At 40.4% G+C, this 17432-nt stretch overlaps 2 protein-coding genes and 1 pseudogene across 2 annotated transcripts in view; 1 reads left to right on the top strand and 2 right to left on the bottom strand.

Annotated features, from left to right (window-relative positions):
- Window positions 1-17432, top strand: part of EVA1A (eva-1 homolog A, regulator of programmed cell death) — an 814688-nt gene that overhangs the window by 424418 nt on the left and 372838 nt on the right. The gene's annotated exons all lie outside the window — the stretch shown is intronic.
- Window positions 573-2439, bottom strand: LOC136616276 (serine/threonine-protein kinase SBK1-like; annotated as a pseudogene).
- LOC136616260 (serine/threonine-protein kinase SBK1-like) lies at window positions 6054-7911 on the bottom strand. Its single transcript, XM_066594207.1, has 3 exons — window positions 7794-7911; window positions 6715-6917; window positions 6054-6500 (listed from the first exon to the last, which is right to left on the bottom strand). The coding sequence occupies exons 1-3, from the start codon at window positions 7909-7911 to the stop codon at window positions 6054-6056; spliced, it is 768 nt and encodes a 255-aa protein (XP_066450304.1).

Here is a 17432-nt window from a genome sequence, read left to right as displayed (position 1 = left end):
TGAACATTGCCTTGTGCCAGTTCTGATTGTAGTGCTTTAAAGCTGATAGAGGACATAACCTCACCACTGAATGCTTCCTTGGGCAGAGAGTTCCATTGCTCTTGCATAAAGAACCACCATTTTATGCGGTGCTACATAAAAAATGAGGATGGGAGAGCTCTATAGTAAACCCTGATATATTTACTAAATGACGCTCACATTGATACCCTCTCTGGGTACTGTAGTCCACCCATTCTAACTTTTACTTTAGTCGCCCCAGCTTGAGCTCAGATATGACTTTCTGTGCATCAGTACCTAAACCTAAAAACAATATTCCATGTTTGGACTGACTAGTGGTAGAACGATGTTCTCCTGATATGCACCCCAGTTATAATTGGATTGTATAGATACAATTAAAATATGAATATTTTGTTCTGCTAAAGGCAAAATTAGATAACCAATTTTATATTTTCAGATAGTTTACTCCACAAAATGTTCAAAGTAGACATTTAATAAATTGCGTTTTATTAGGGTAATTATACTATGCATGTAGTGATGGTATGCTATTCCAGAGAGTCGTCACCAACTCTGATCTAAATTATTTCCACCTCAGATCCCAAGCAAAGGTTGGTGTCATTAGGCCAATAGAGCAATGTAGACTCAGTGGAGCTGGATACAGATTCATCGGTGGTATCTGCCACAATGATGCATTCAATATCCCCATGGTTTTCCACCACAATGTAATGATCTTCTTCTTCAATGATGATCACTTCATTGACATAATGACCCATCTCAACATCCTCCTCTTGAATAACCATTTCTAAAATTTCTTCTACTCCCCAAGGAAGGTCAATATGACTTAGAAGAGCAGTTGAAATTGTCCTGGTCCTGGGATCTTGGGAGAGCAGAATGTGGAAAAAATGTAGAGCATTCTGGTTGAATTCGGTCCAGTTGCTTGGAGGAGGAACGCAGTCTAGATCTCTTTGCCAGTGGACAAATCTCTGGAATAGTTCATCGTTGTGCATAGCTCTTTCCCATGGAAGATACCCAGTGAAAACTGTGTAGAGAAGCACACCAAGGGCCCATATGTCCACACTGGGATCCAGGATTATGCTGTCCCTGGGTTTTAATTCACAAAGCTCGGGAGCCATGTAAGGTATAACTGGTGCCATGGATGGAACCAAACTGCCAATGCCCTGAGTCAGACCAAAGTCACTCAGTTTGATGTGGTGACACTCCATGTCCATTAGTAAGACATTGTCTGGCTTCACATCTCTATGCACCAGACCCCTACTGTGCATGTACTCCAGAGCTCCGATCAACTGCAATGCGCAACGCTTTACCATCACTTCTGGGATTCCGACCTAGAAAAGAAAGGGACACCGTTAGATATGTGCCCTACTTGAATTTAAAATAGTCTATAAATGTATCAGATCTGGAGTATTTAAGCAAATCTAGCACATCTAAAACATCATTGTGCATGTTCTTTTAGAATATTTATCAAAAATACATTTCCTATATGGCTTAATATCCAAATTTCATTCATTATTTGACAATTTGATATGAAATACTTACATCATCCTGAATTAGAGAATGGAGGGATCCTGCAGGAGCCAATTACTGGGTCAGAACATAACGGTCCGTGGAATTCCTAAAGGAGGGGTAAGTGAATATGATGCCCTCGTAACATGACAAACAGGTGGACACGTGTAATTCATGGATGAAAGCTTCCAACTTTGTACAGTCCTTCATCAATTTCAGGGCAACAGTGTCTCCTGGTTAGATATAAATGCTAGCATTAAAAAAACCACAAATGCAATGCAGGAATTGATGAATACATTTTAATTAATCGTCTTAAAGAGTTTCTCAGTTTTCGAAAATATTTTGTGAGAAGGGTTCCTTGGAAGTAAGTTCATCACAAAGTATGCTAATGCTGAGATCCCCCTGATTACCTATTGTCTATCTTTTGTCAATGTTCTAATCTCTAGCCAATAAGTAAAGATGCTGAACAGATGACCCCTCAATTAATTCCGAATGTAATAATTAGGTATATACATTTTTTTAATCCAAAAAACTCCCATAAAGGTGTTTTCTGTTTAAAAAGCAATAATATACCCTATTAAACAAATTTTACATAATAGAGACATTTACCCTGTTCAGAATCCCCATTTACCACTGTTTTAAACCGCATTGACCATACAAATCATGGATCACATAGAATGTCTTAAGCTTTTCATTCTAACTCTTTAAACATTTCTTAAGGTAATAAGCATTTGGCACAGTAACCATTCTGAGTTAAAGCATTCAATAAATATGATTAGTATTTTTGATGGTGGGCTTACCTGTTTTCATCTCCCGAGCCATGAGAACTTGACCATAGCTTCCCTGGCCAAGGTGTTTCAAGACTTGGAAATCACTTCCACCATTCTTCTGAATCTCAAATTCTACAGTCCCTTCCATTGCTGCTTAGAAGATGTATTCTTTTGAAGACCCTGTCACACAAAATACATGATTAGTACTATGGAATATGTAGGCATTATATAAATGAATAGCAAAAGGTAATTACAAGAATATAAGAAACATAACCTGACACTTTGAAGATCAAACTACAAAAACATTGAGGATCTTAAATGGCACAGTATGTTTTGAATTATTAAAACACAAAATGGATATTCTTAAAAGTTGGCAAAAGGTGGAAACCTAGTATAAATAGAAACGTACCCGGGTAATGAAGATTCGCTTGTGTTCTATGGAGAATGTGGCCTTCTGGGTGGCAAGAGCTTGAGTCTCTCAATCAGTTTGTATAACAGCCGGGCTATCTGTGCAGAAAACATCTGTATGCAGAAGACAAGTGGGGACACCTCGCTTGTCTTCTGCATCCTCCGCTCACAGCGCTCAGCTGTAGAAAAGCCGGCACTGGAGCTAGGGAACAGCTGTATGCAGAAGACAAGCAGGGACACCCCGCTTGTCTTCTACAGCCTCTGCTGGCAGCGCAAGGTGATCGCCAGCAAATTCTCATTCATCGTTCAGTGGCAATGCATGCAGCGACAGACAATCATTCAGATTCTAGCTGGATGTGGTAATCTGAATCCGTTATCCGTCCGTGTAAAATTGGTCTTTATTTCTTTAAACCTATTTTGTTTATATATAAAGGAAACCACAGGAGGCGCTGTAACTGTATATCTGTTAGTGTACTCTCCACATTCTTGTGTAGCAGACTTGTATATTACAAGCGTACTTCCATCACTAGATCTAGCCGTTGTACTCCTGTTCTGCTGCTGTAAGAAATGTGGTCCAATTGTTATGATACACAATAATTTCCCTTGGTGCCCCCAATAAACTCCCGTCAGAAACTGACTAATGAGGAAGGATTTACTTCCGCAAGACCCATTACAACCCTAATAAATGTGGTAATGATGTTTGATCTTGCCCAGCTTAGTTCAGGTGTAACATCAGAAAAGATAATGATCTCTGGGAGCTTCCATACTTTATTATACAATGTGCTCAGTACATCCTGGCTACTAGGTGCTCATGGAGACGCATTTCCATCTATTTGAGATCTTGATCACCTCATCCCCACAATGCTGTGCGTGTCTTTAAAACCCATCATCAATTCCACTTCACCAGATGTTTAACCCCTTATCTCTATGATCAGTAGTCTCTGCCTCCCAGGCATTTCACACAACTCAAAGGGATTATAATGTCTACAAAGAAAACCATAGCTACTGTATACTGCCCCAAGAGGTGGATGTTCTCTAAATTAAAGCCACTTGGCCCCTTAATACCAGGTCTATGTAGTCTTAATACTAGCAGTTCATTATCCAGCTGAGCATTGTATAGTGTCTGGGTGGATCTTCTCTCTGGATGTCAGATATATACATTTGCAAATGATTCTTCTCTGGGTTGAAGTCAAATATTGTACTGAGCAGGACCGGTACATTGTCCACTTCTACAAATCCCCATTATAGTAGAATTTTTATTCTGTCTTTGGAAGCTTAAAATAGAAATCCAAGTCTATTGACTTTTTAAGGCATTGTCCACTTTGGAAAAATCCTTATTGTTGCAGGGATCCTCAAGGATGAACTAATCACAGCTGTAATCTGGCAAAATCTAGCAGCAGGTGCCACTATAGGGAAAACAAGTGTTCCACAGTGCCCAGGGAATACTATGGGTTTACTTGTGTCATGCATGGATGTACCTGATCTGTTTGAGTTGTGGCTCATACCAGACTAAAATGAAGTGAATTTGAAAGACTGAATAATTCTCATTTGAATGAGCCAATGATGTATCTGCCTGTCTAAAAGGGCTGGACAAGGGCGATCGAGTTAGCGGTGACATCACTAGCTCGTTCAAACGATAATTGGGATTATCAAAGGCTATTTTGTCTTTATCTTAAGCCCTATTCCTAAGCAGGACTCGGGCATTTGAATAAACCGATATTGATGATTTATTTCTGTATACTTTTCTGTAAGCTTTTTGTTACAAGGTCCTCAGTGATGATAAAATGATCACAACTGTAATCTGTACAGAAACTGAACACTTGCTGCTGAACTTCTTCCCACTGTCTCCATAAGTAAAGGATGTGTAATTTATGAATGTTCCAGGTATTCGTTGTAAAAGGACCCTTAGGCCTCCTGTCCACGGATGTAGCGATTAGCGATATCCCACAACAGATCGCCACCGCTGGGGAGCAGGGGAGAGCTGACAGCTCTCTGCACTGAGCCTACCTGACAGATGGGCTCACTACGGCAAATCGCAGCATGCTGTGATTTAAATCCCACAAAAAGAGAATTCCCTATAATTCTCCACTCATAGACAGCGGGGCTGTGCTATCCATAGTAAGTCCATGGAAAGCGTTCACTGCATTTCCCACAACCGCATTATTACCTCGGGAAATGCAGTGAAAAATCGCCAATAGAGAGGGGGCCTTAGAGAGCTCCTCGCTCTAGAATGGTGGATCATTCTCATTATCGCTGCATTGCAGGAAGCTAAACAATAATGGGTATTCGGTGTAAATGCCATCAGTGAATGATTCATTTGTCCACTTTCTGTGGGCATAAAAAGCAAATGATCGGCCTATGTAAACAAATAATTGTACATTTAGTGTGAATGGATGGAGCAATCTTATTTTCATCTATAGGCACTTCCTGTTTCTTCATTGGGACAGTGCAGGCAGCCCAGGTTAAGGATGTGGGGCTGCTCTTATTGGGGTGATCACCCTGCTTAAGAGGTGTTCCCTCTTGTAGCTGATAGGGCTAGATTCCACCCTCCCCACTTTGCTTGTGATTGGTATTGGTTTTAGTGTTATACATGGGACTGTCCCATGTGAACATTGCCTTGCGTCAGTTCGGACTGTGGTGCTTTAAAGCTGATAGCAGACACAACCTCACCACTGACTGCTTCCTTAGGCAGAGTTTCAGAGTCTCATTGCTTTAGAGTGCTGCATAAAAAGTGCTGATGGGAGAGATCTCACTAGTAAGCCGTGATATATTTATTAAATGACGCTCCCTTTGATGCCCTCTCTGGGTGCTGTAGTCCGCCCCTTCAAGTTTTTTCTTTTATTGCCCCAGCTTAAGCGCAGATATGACTCTGTTCATCAGTACCTAAACCTACAAACAATATTCCATGTTTGGACTGACTAGTGGTAGAACGATGTTCTCCTGATATGCACCCCAGTTATATTTGAATTGTATAAATAAAATTTAAAATATGAATCTTTGGTTATCCAATTTTGCATTTAGCAGAACAAATTTTATATTTTCAGATAAAGAAAAATGTTCAAAGCAGTCATTTAATAAATTGCGTTTTATTAGGGTAATGATATTATGCATGTAGTGATGGTATGCTATTCCAGAGAGTTATCACCAACTCTGATCTAAACTATTTCCACCTCAGATCCCAAGCAAAGGTTGGTGTCATTAGGCCAATGGAGCAATGTAGACTCGGTGGAGCTGGATAGAGATTCATCAGTGGTATCTGCCACAATGATGTATTCAATATCCCCATGGTTTTCCACCACAATGTAATGATCTTCTTCTTCAATGATGATCACTTCCTTGACATAATGACCAATCTCAACATCCTCCTCTTGAATAACCATTTCTAAAATTTCTTCTACTCCCCAAGGAAGGCCAATATGACTTAGAAGAGCAGTTGAAAGTGTCCTGGTCCTGGGATCTTGGGAGAGCAGAATGTGGTAAAAATGTTGTGAAAACTGTGTATAGAAGCACACCAAGGGCCCATATGTCCACACTGGGATCCAAGATTATGCTTTCTCCGGGTTTTATTTCACAGAGCTCTGGAGCCATGTAGGGTATAATGGGTGCCATGGATGGAACCAGACTGCCAATGACCTGAGTCAGACCAAAGTCACTCAGTTTGATGTGGTGACATTCATTGTCCATTAGCAAGACATTATCTGGTTTTACATCTCTATGCACCAGACCCCTACTGTGCATGTACTCCAGAGCTCCGATCAACTGCAATGCACAGCGCTTCACCATCACTTCTGGGATTCCGACCTAGAAAAGTAAGGGAGATCATTAGACATGTGCTCTACTTGAATTGAAAATGGTCTGTGAATTTATCAGATCTGGAGTATTTTAGCAAAGCTAGGACATATAAGTCTCTAGAAATATTAAACATTGTGCATGTTCTTTCTGAATAATCATTTCCAATATGGCTTAATATCCAAATTCCATTTATTACTTGACAATTTGATATTGAAATACTTACACCATCCTGAATTAGAGAATGGAGGGATCCTCCAGGTGCCAATTCCTGGGTCAGAATATAATGTTCAACGGAATTCCTAAAGGAGGGGTAAGTGAATATGATGCCTTCATAACTTGATAAATAGGTGGACACGCGTAATTCATCGATGAAAGCTTCCAACTTTGTTCGGTCATTCTTCATCAATTTCAGGGCAACAATGTTTCCTGGTTAGATATAAATGCAAACACTTAAAATGTAAAAAACCACACAAATGCAATGCAGGAAATGGCCAATAAATTTTGAATAATAGTCTTAAAAGGTTTCTCCGTTGAAGAAAATGTTTAGAAGGGTTCCTTGGAAGAAAGTACATCACAAAGTATGCTAATGCTGAGATCTCGCTGATCGACAATAGGCAATCTTTGTCAATGTTCTAATCTCTGGCCAATAAGTAAAAATGCTGAACAGATGACCGCTCAATTAAGAATTCCATAATGAGGAACATACAGATTTTTATATATATTTTTTTTCTTAGCCAGAATACTCCTATAAAGGTGTTCTCTGGTTAAAAAGGAATCCTATACCCTATTAGACAAATTTTACATAATAGAAAAATTTCCCTTGTTCAGAATCCCCATTTACCTTTGTGATGAACTTTCTTCCAAGGAACCCTTCTAATTATACTAATGCTGAGATCCCACTGATCGACACTAGGCAATCTTTGTCAATGTTCTAATCTCTGGCCAATAAGTAAAGATGCTGAACAGATGACCCTTCGATTAAATCCAAATTCAATGATGGGGTATATATAAATTTTTTTTGTAAGCCAGAAAACTCCCATAAAGGTGTTCTCTGGTTAAAAAGAAATCATATACCCTATTAGACAAGTGCTACAGAATAGAAAAATTTACCCTGTTCAGAATCCCATTTACTGTGGTTTCGAACCCCATTGACCATACAACTAATGGATCACATAGAATGTTTTCTTAAGCTTTTCATGTTAACTCTTTAAATATTTTTGAGGTAATAAGCATTTAGCATGGTAACCATTCTGAGCTACATTATTAAATGTATATGATTAACATTTTTGATGGTGGGCTTACCTGTTTTCATCTCACGAGCCATGAGAACTTGACCATAGATCCCCTGGCCAAGATGTTGCAAGACTTGGAAATCGCTTTCACCAATCTTCTCAATCTCAAATTCTGCAGTCCCTTCCATTGCTGGTTAGAAGATATACTCTTTTGAAGATGCTGTCGCACAAACATACATGGGCATTATATAAATGAGCATCAAAAGGTAATTACAAAAATATAAGAAACATAAAACATGACAATTTGAAGCTCAAACTACAAAACATAATATTGAGGATCTTAAATGGAACAGTAGGCTTCCATTTTGTGTGTTTAATAAATCATATTTTTAAAAGTTGGCCAAAAGGTTGGAAACCTAGTATGGATAGAAACGTACCTGGGCAATGAAGATCCGCTTGTGTTCTATGAAGAATGTGGTGTTCTGGGTGGCAAGAGCTTGAGTGTCTCAATCCACAAGGTAAACTCTTGAGGAGTTTTAGGAGATCCAGTGCTCAAGAAGTGACTGTAGTCCAAGAGGTCCAACTGTCTTTTATGGCCAAGAGCTTGAGGTCCCTCCTCTTTCTAAGACAATGGAAATTAATGCTCCTCTAGTCATATGCAAATGAAGATTTCACCTGCAAGTTGACCTTTTTAGAAAGGTTTTGTTGTGACTGGACATTATGACTTGCTTAGGTGAGGAGGAATACTAGGGAGAAGTCAAGGTTTTCTTGGCATCTGTTTGCCATTTGCTAATATATTCAAGACATTTGGTGGCTTTATACATACTATCGCCCCCCCCCCTACCCTAAGTTGTGGGGGCAAATTTTGCTTCTATGTAAGGTATATGGATTTCTCTTTTATAGCCATTTCAAAATCTTCTTTAAATTAGTTTGTGCCTCATGCCATATCTATTACAAGAAAGCTCATACAGGCGACTGAAGAGAGATGAACTTTCAGTTATATGCAAGGTCTTACTCGACTGTATTGAGTCTATGAGAACAACTTATCCAGAAACTCCATCCTCCAATAACATGTCTATTGGTAAAAAGGTTTTCAAGTTTTAATGTAAAAAAAGCTTAAAGGGGTTGTACCAGAATATCAAGTTATCCCTTAAATGCAGGATAAGGGATAATTCGTCACCGAGACAGAAAAATTCCCTAAGGAACAAACAGTAGATCACCGAGGGAACCACTAAATAATAAATAAAATATAACCTTTATTCATATAACTTTAAAATTATGGATTAAAAGGGCGTGATCAATCCTTTATAGATATCGTGCCTGTCACGACCAATCGGCACTATACTTAGAAATATGATACCTTGGACAGAAGAACAATAGTCCTTTACCATTAATTTATACAACTGTCACGGTAAAACTTCACACTCTTAATAACATCTCAGTGTGTATTCACCGTGTGCATACAACCACTCTATAACCGACAGTCTGTTGGGTCTCACTCAACAATATTGGAATAGGTCTTTTTATGATATTCGTTATGCACGCATACAGACCACCATGTGACCATATGTCGTATATTCCTGAGGTGTCTTAATGTTGGATCGACACCCTTAAATGTCACTTCCAATTTTATCTCTATAACTATAAGCACCAGCCGATGGAAAATGGTGCATGTACTGACATAGGGATATTTATGTTCATATCACCATATCCTCTTTCCAATAGGTATGTCACGGTACTATGATAGAGACAAAAAAACTATCTCCCTTCTGATGAAATAGTCGTAGGGATTAGTGTATTCATGTGATACCTATGACATACGCCTAATCCTACACCACAACTGACTAATAAGACAGTGGAGATGCTTGGCCAAGGTATCAATTCATATGGTGTATAACTGTTTCGCTCAGATGTACTGCTCACAGTATTCCTACACCCTGCTGCTTAAAGTGCTTTTTTTGGTTTTAATAAAAAAACACTTTATCAGATACTAATAGAAGATCCAATATAAGGGGCAGGACCGATTTATGGTCCATACAATGCCCACAGATTGATCCTCTAAGTAGTACTGGAACCCGTTTAGGTAGCACAATTAGATCAGGCGTAACGGACAGGACTGATTAATTCTAAGTCCACAAATGGCGCCCAATGCTTGATCTAGTGATAGCCAAATTTGCTCACTTAATCGCACAGTGGTGAAATGACTTCAACAAAAAGTCTATATTATATCACACCACTGATTGCTTAAACAGAACAGACCATCTACGCGTTTCAACAGCTCAGTATATAAGCTGTATCCTCAGGATGGTATATTGCCATGCAATCAGGATGAATAGATTGCATAAAACAACCAGCTAAGTATTGCACCAATCATTAGAATATAAGATTGTGCTATACTAATAGCTTAGAGTTAGCAGATAAATTCAGCTAAGTGTTGCACCAGTCATAGATGTATGAGACTGTGCAAGCTGAATAGCTAGAGTTAGCAGATAGCGATGTGAACAGCCTGACGGGCTGTGTGTAAATGAGCAGCAATGGTCAGTAGCCCGATGACAGGGCTTAAAAAGACCAAACCACGCCTCCCTGTGTGGAGGGCTCGTCCCCGCTCAGCCAATCTGCTTCATTTCTTCCCCTGACACTTGTCTTACCGAGATCTCGCGATACTAGAGATCCCGCGCATGCGCAGAACCCCACAGCGTCCGTGATTGCCAACCAACGCCAACCAGGAACCGGAGGACGCAGCGGCATCAGGACACTGTGCAGAGCTAGCGCACGTAGTATGCAGGGGAATGCGAGGCACAATCAAGCCCAAACCAGGGCGATATCCATATAGGTGTGAAATCAGCATGACTCCGGGAAAAGGATGGAATAAATCTTATTTAAGTTGTTGTTATTGTTATTGGACATATATCCATATAAGAAAGAAGGTAAGTATATGAATGAATTGAATATAAATTACACCATGACCGGGATGGTTGTATGTTAAACAGATAATACAACCCCTAATGGCACATTATCAATAGTACCCCCAAAAAAGGTGATATAATGGGTGTATACAACAAATTGTGCATCAGAGGTATATTGGTTGACACACAATACCCAAACAGAAGTATGAAGGTACAACATCATTAATATGGCAATAATAGGTGGCATACATATTGATTATAAGGCAACAGTCGCAGATGCATGCAAAGATAGATATAGAGCACCATAGATGTAATATGCCATTTAGAGGAAATTTTGCAAAACAAAATTTAATATTTGATTAACACACAGTACCCAAACAGTGATATGATAACACAACATCACTAATATGGCAGTAATAGGTGGCATACATATTGACTATAAGGCAATAGTCAAAAATGCATGCACTGATAAACATAAAGCACCATAGGTGTAATGTGCCATTTAGAGGGAATTTTTGAAAAACATCCCTATTTAAGCCATGATGTACTTATATAAATGCAGCAAATGATAGCTGGTCATTTAGACCCTTCGGACTACAGCAATCCAGACGGTGAATCCACCTTGTTTCTTTCTGTAACAACAATCTGTCTACGTTGCCCCTTCTTCCATTAGATCTGATAATCTCAACTCCTTGAAACTGAATACAATCAGGGTTATTATTGTGTACATCCCGTAAAAGTGTGCAGATTTGGGTCTGGATCGTCAGGACCTCGAAGCTATTCTTGCCTTGGAAGCACTGGAAAATGAGAATATGAGAGATCCCAGTAAGGGTCCTTTTACCAACTTGAAATCAAAAAATACTAGTTTACCCCCATCTGGGGATTCACCGTATGTAGAGATCTTTGAAACAATGGTGACTGAGGATCTTGAGAGGTTGTCCAAGGTCAAGAAATTTAAGCATCAAAATCTTACCTTTGATGAAAAAATGGCTCTTCAAACGCTCGAGAGGGATGAAACTATAATTATTAAGCCCTCTGATAAGGGGGGCAACATAGTTTTGATGGATCGTGATGCTTATAGGGAAATGTGCCTTCGGATATTATTGGATAAATCCAATTATCAGATCCTGAAGGACGACCCTACTGACACCTTTCTCACGGAACTCAGGAACATCTTGATGCAAGCAAAAACGGATGACTTAATTGATGATAAAGAATTTCAGTACTTATTCTCTTCTACACCTCAAATAGCGACATTTTACGGTTTACCAAAGGTTCATAAAGGCCTGATGCCTTTGAAAGGCCGACCGATTGTTGCAGGAAATGATAGCCTGACACAAGGAATCAGTACATACCTAGACGTTGCATTAAGACCATTTGTGGAATCGCTACCGGCTTACATCAAAGATACAACGGATGTCCTTAAGAAACTGGAGGATATAGTCCTATCCCCGGGTACGAAACTGGCAAGCCTCGACGTCGAGGCCTTGTACAGTTCGATACCGCATAGCGGTGGACTCAAAGCCGTAGAATACTACCTGAACCAGAGGGGCACACATCTGAAACAGCATAACAATTTGCTGATGACCCTGCTGTCCTTTGTTCTCACCAAAAACTACTTCCTGTTTGAGGGGAGGTACTTCCACCAGCTCAGGGGTACGGCTATGGGGAGCCCTTGTGCCCCCAGCTATGCCAACTTGTACCTGGGCTGGTGGGAGGAGACCACCGTGTTCAGTGAGAACAATGAGACCTTGACACAATTTATTGACCTTTGGGTCCGTTTTATTGATGATGTGCTCATCCTCTGGACTGGTGAAGTAGACGACTTTCATACATTCGTCAACCATTTGAATAACAACGATCTAGGGTTGTACTTTACGGCCGAAATTGATCCCTTCAAAATCACTTTTTTGGATCTCGTCATAAATAAGATGCCAAATGGATCTTTGCAAACATCTATATTTCGAAAGGCAACAGCAACCAACACTCTTTTGCACTGGGAGAGTCATCATCCTATCTCCCTTAAACGTGGGATACCTAAGGGACAGTTGATTCGTACGCGACGTAATTGTTCCTCTGATGACGACTTCCTGATTAAATCCCAGGAGATGAGCCGCAGATTTACCAACCGTGGCTATCCAGTAGAGGTAGTGGACAAAGCAAACATCTATGCGAAGAGTGTTAAGAGGGAGGATTGTTTGAAACCAAAAAAGAGAGGTGATGGTGATGCAAAGATTCGCATAATTGGCACTTATGACGACCAATCCATCGAAGTCAGACAGATTTTGAACAAATATTGGCATATACTGTGCAAAGACTCTGATCTAGCGGAATATCTTCCAAACAAACCCTTGATCACCTACAAGAGGGGACGCAATTTGAAGGATCGACTAGTCCATAGCCATTTATCAGTACAGACATCTACGAGAACATGGCTTGGCTCAGATCCTCCTAAGGGGACATTTAAGTGTACAGGTTGCAAGGCATGCAAGTACATCAAACGGGGAGGGGTTTTTTCCAGCTCCTCCACTGGTATGACCTACCAAATAAAGGATTTTATTAATTGTAGGTCCAGTGGTGTCATATATAAAGCAACCTGCCCTTGCCCACTCGATTACGTAGGCAAAACCATCCGCCAACTACGTAGACGCATACTGGAACACATCGGGAACGTCAATCGAGGGGATAAGACAAGCTTGGCAGTACATGTACGGGATGTACACAATAATAACCCTGATTGTATTCAGTTTCAAGGAGTTGAGATTATCAGATCTAATGGAAGAAGGGGCAACGTAGACAGATTGTTGTTACAGAAAGAAACAAGGTGGATTCACCGTCTGGATTGCTGTAGTCCGAAGGGTCTAAATGACCAGCTATCATTTGCTGCATTTATATAAGTACATCATGGCTTAAATAGGGATGTTTTTCAAAAATTCCCTCTAAATGGCACATTACACCTATGGTGCTTTATGTTTATCAGTGCATGCATTTTTGACTATTGCCTTATAGTCAATATGTATGCCACCTATTACTGCCATATTAGTGATGTTGTGTTATCATATCACTGTTTGGGTACTGTGTGTTAATCAAATATTAAATTTTGTTTTGCAAAATTTCCTCTAAATGGCATATTACATCTATGGTGCTCTATATCTATCTTTGCATGCATCTGCGACTGTTGCCTTATAATCAATATGTATGCCACCTATTATTGCCATATTAATGATGTTGTACCTTCATACTTCTGTTTGGGTATTGTGTGTCAACCAATATACCTCTGATGCACAATTTGTTGTATACACCCATTATATCACCTTTTTTGGGGGTACTATTGATAATGTGCCATTAGGGGTTGTATTATCTGTTTAACATACAACCATCCCGGTCATGGTGTAATTTATATTCAATTCATTCATATACTTACCTTCTTTCTTATATGGATATATGTCCAATAACAATAACAACAACTTAAATAAGATTTATTCCATCCTTTTCCCGGAGTCATGCTGATTTCACACCTATATGGATATCGCCCTGGTTTGGGCTTGATTGTGCCTCGCATTCCCCTGCATACTACGTGCGCTAGCTCTGCACAGTGTCCTGATGCCGCTGCGTCCTCCGGTTCCTGGTTGGCGTTGGTTGGCAATCACGGACGCTGTGGGGTTCTGCGCATGCGCGGGATCTCTAGTATCGCGAGATCTCGGTAAGACAAGTGTCAGGGGAAGAAATGAAGCAGATTGGCTGAGCGGGGACGAGCCCTCCACACAGGGAGGCGTGGTTTGGTCTTTTTAAGCCCTGTCATCGGGCTACTGACCATTGCTGCTCATTTACACACAGCCCGTCAGGCTGTTCACATCGCTATCTGCTAACTCTAGCTATTCAGCTTGCACAGTCTCATACATCTATGACTGGTGCAACACTTAGCTGAATTTATCTGCTAACTCTAAGCTATTAGTATAGCACAATCTTATATTCTAATGATTGGTGCAATACTTAGCTGGTTGTTTTATGCAATCTATTCATCCTGATTGCATGGCAATATACCATCCTGAGGATACAGCTTATATACTGAGCTGTTGAAACGCGTAGATGGTCTGTTCTGTTTAAGCAATCAGTGGTGTGATATAATATAGACTTTTTGTTGAAGTCATTTCACCACTGTGCGATTAAGTGAGCAAATTTGGCTATCACTAGATCAAGCATTGGGCGCCATTTGTGGACTTAGAATTAATCAGTCCTGTCCGTTACGCCTGATCTAATTGTGCTACCTAAACGGGTTCCAGTACTACTTAGAGGATCAATCTGTGGGCATTGTATGGACCATAAATCGGTCCTGCCCCTTATATTGGATCTTCTATTAGTATCTGATAAAGTGTTTTTTTATTAAAACCAAAAAAAGCACTTTAAGCAGCAGGGTGTAGGAATACTGTGAGCAGTACATCTGAGCGAAACAGTTATACACCATATGAATTGATACCTTGGCCAAGCATCTCCACTGTCTTATTAGTCAGTTGTGGTGTAGGATTAGGCGTATGTCATAGGTATCACATGAATACACTAATCCCTACGACTATTTCATCAGAAGGGAGATAGTTTTTTTGTCTCTATCATAGTACCGTGACATACCTATTGGAAAGAGGATATGGTGATATGAACATAAATATCCCTATGTCAGTACATGCACCATTTTCCATCGGCTGGTGCTTATAGTTATAGAGATAAAATTGGAAGTGACATTTAAGGGTGTCGATCCAACATTAAGACACCTCAGGAATATACGACATATGGTCACATGGTGGTCTGTATGCGTGCATAACGAATATCATAAAAAGACCTATTCCAATATTGTTGAGTGAGACCCAACAGACTGTCGGTTATAGAGTGGTTGTATGCACACGGTGAATACACACTGAGATGTTATTAAGAGTGTGAAGTTTTACCGTGACAGTTGTATAAATTAATGGTAAAGGACTATTGTTCTTCTGTCCAAGGTATCATATTTCTAAGTATAGTGCCGATTGGTCGTGACAGGCACGATATCTATAAAGGATTGATCACGCCCTTTTAATCCATAATTTTAAAGTTATATGAATAAAGGTTATATTTTATTTATTATTTAGTGGTTCCCTCGGTGATCTAGGATAAGGGATAACTATGATTGGAGAGGCACTTGCTTCTGAGACCCCCGTGGATCTGGAGAATGGGCCTCCCATGTCCCAATTTACTATTTCTGTAGGGATCGCTTCTCCCCTGCAGTGACATCGCTCTGAATGGAGCACTGGCTGAACATGCTGCATGTTCAGTGCGTCGTTAATTTCAATGGTGTGATGGAAATACCCGACTGGGTGTGCAATGTGGGTACTTGGCAGCCCTATTGAAAGCAAATGGAGCTTGTGCGACAAGCTTTCCATTCAGTCTTCTCATTGTTTGCAGGGGACACAGTAAACCCTGCAGTGAGAAGAGTGTGGAATATGGGACCCCTATTCTTGAGATTGGCTAGGGTTTCAGCAATGAGACTTTTACCGATCAAGTTTATACCTTTTATGCTGTGAATAGTTAATAACTTGTTCTGATACAACCCCTTTTGAGGGTACTTTATATGAAACAATTGCCCAAATTCTCACTGGAATCAGTGAATTCGGGTGATTGATCATCTTGTGTACTTGCCGCCTCTCACAGGGCACCAAGCAAGAAATCGCTCTTGTCGGAGTCCTCTTTTTAGCAAAACGATATACCAAGTGTTTATCAGCCCTTGTAAACAGGAATCACTCCGTGTTTCAATGACTTACTTTCTGTGAATAGCGGTGGGTGGGCTGGCCAGTTGGGACAATCCTGGCCCACACCACCTCCATTTACTTGAATGATTATTGCTACTATGCAAGCTTAGCAGTCTGCCCATGTAAAGAGTTTGTCTCTCTAAGGATGACAAGTTCTACAACTTTCTACTCCTATTTTAGTTTATCAATACAAGGAGAACAAGGTTTACTTTTATTGATGAGAGAACAGCATTAGATGTGTACAGGGTTTCCATAGTAGATAAAATTGGAGCCAGCGTAGATACTTTTTTTTGGTCATAAGTAGAGATGAGCGAACGTACTCGTTACGAGTACATACGCACCCGAGCACCGCCATTTTCGAGTACAGCAGTACTCGCGCGTAAAGATTCGGGGGGCGCCGTGGCGGCACGGGGGGTAGCAGTGGGGAGTGGGGGGGAGAGGGAGAGAGAGAGGGCTCCCCCCTGTTCCCCGCTGCTCCCCCCCCCCCGCACCGCCGCGCCTCTCCCCGCCCCACGGCGCCCCCCGAATCTTTTCGCGCGAGTACTGAAGTACTCGAAAATGGCGGTACTCGGGTGCGTAAGTACTCATTACGAGTACGTTCGCTCATCTCTAGTCATAAGTGCTATATTTGCAGTGTAAAAAATAGTACTCTTTTAGTAGAGAACAGGCAGGACAAAGTTTTGAAGAACTACTCAGTTGGTCAAACTTATCACATGCCTCCTTTCTTAAAATATGGACGGCATGGAAAGCCTACTCCACACACGCCTCGGGAGATTAGTGGCCTGGCCAAAAATATTACTTAAAAATGTTACCTTCATAGAATCACAAGACAGGATACCTCATCTCTTACAAGAAATTGATATAAGGGAGACGCTCTCCACAAAAATGTGTTGATTGATCCACTTCACATTGTTTCTCAAATATATTTAAAAAATGTAAGTTCTTTATTTGAAAATCTGGGTCCCATGTTTACATGTGATAACCAAACAGGATGTTGAGCAAAATATCGCTCAGTAGTTTGTTTTG

This window comes from Eleutherodactylus coqui, chromosome 1 (genome assembly GCF_035609145.1).
Source record: "Eleutherodactylus coqui strain aEleCoq1 chromosome 1, aEleCoq1.hap1, whole genome shotgun sequence".
NCBI classification, from domain to species: domain Eukaryota; kingdom Metazoa; phylum Chordata; class Amphibia; order Anura; family Eleutherodactylidae; genus Eleutherodactylus; species Eleutherodactylus coqui.
This window is presented reverse-complemented; position numbering and strand designations above follow the sequence as displayed.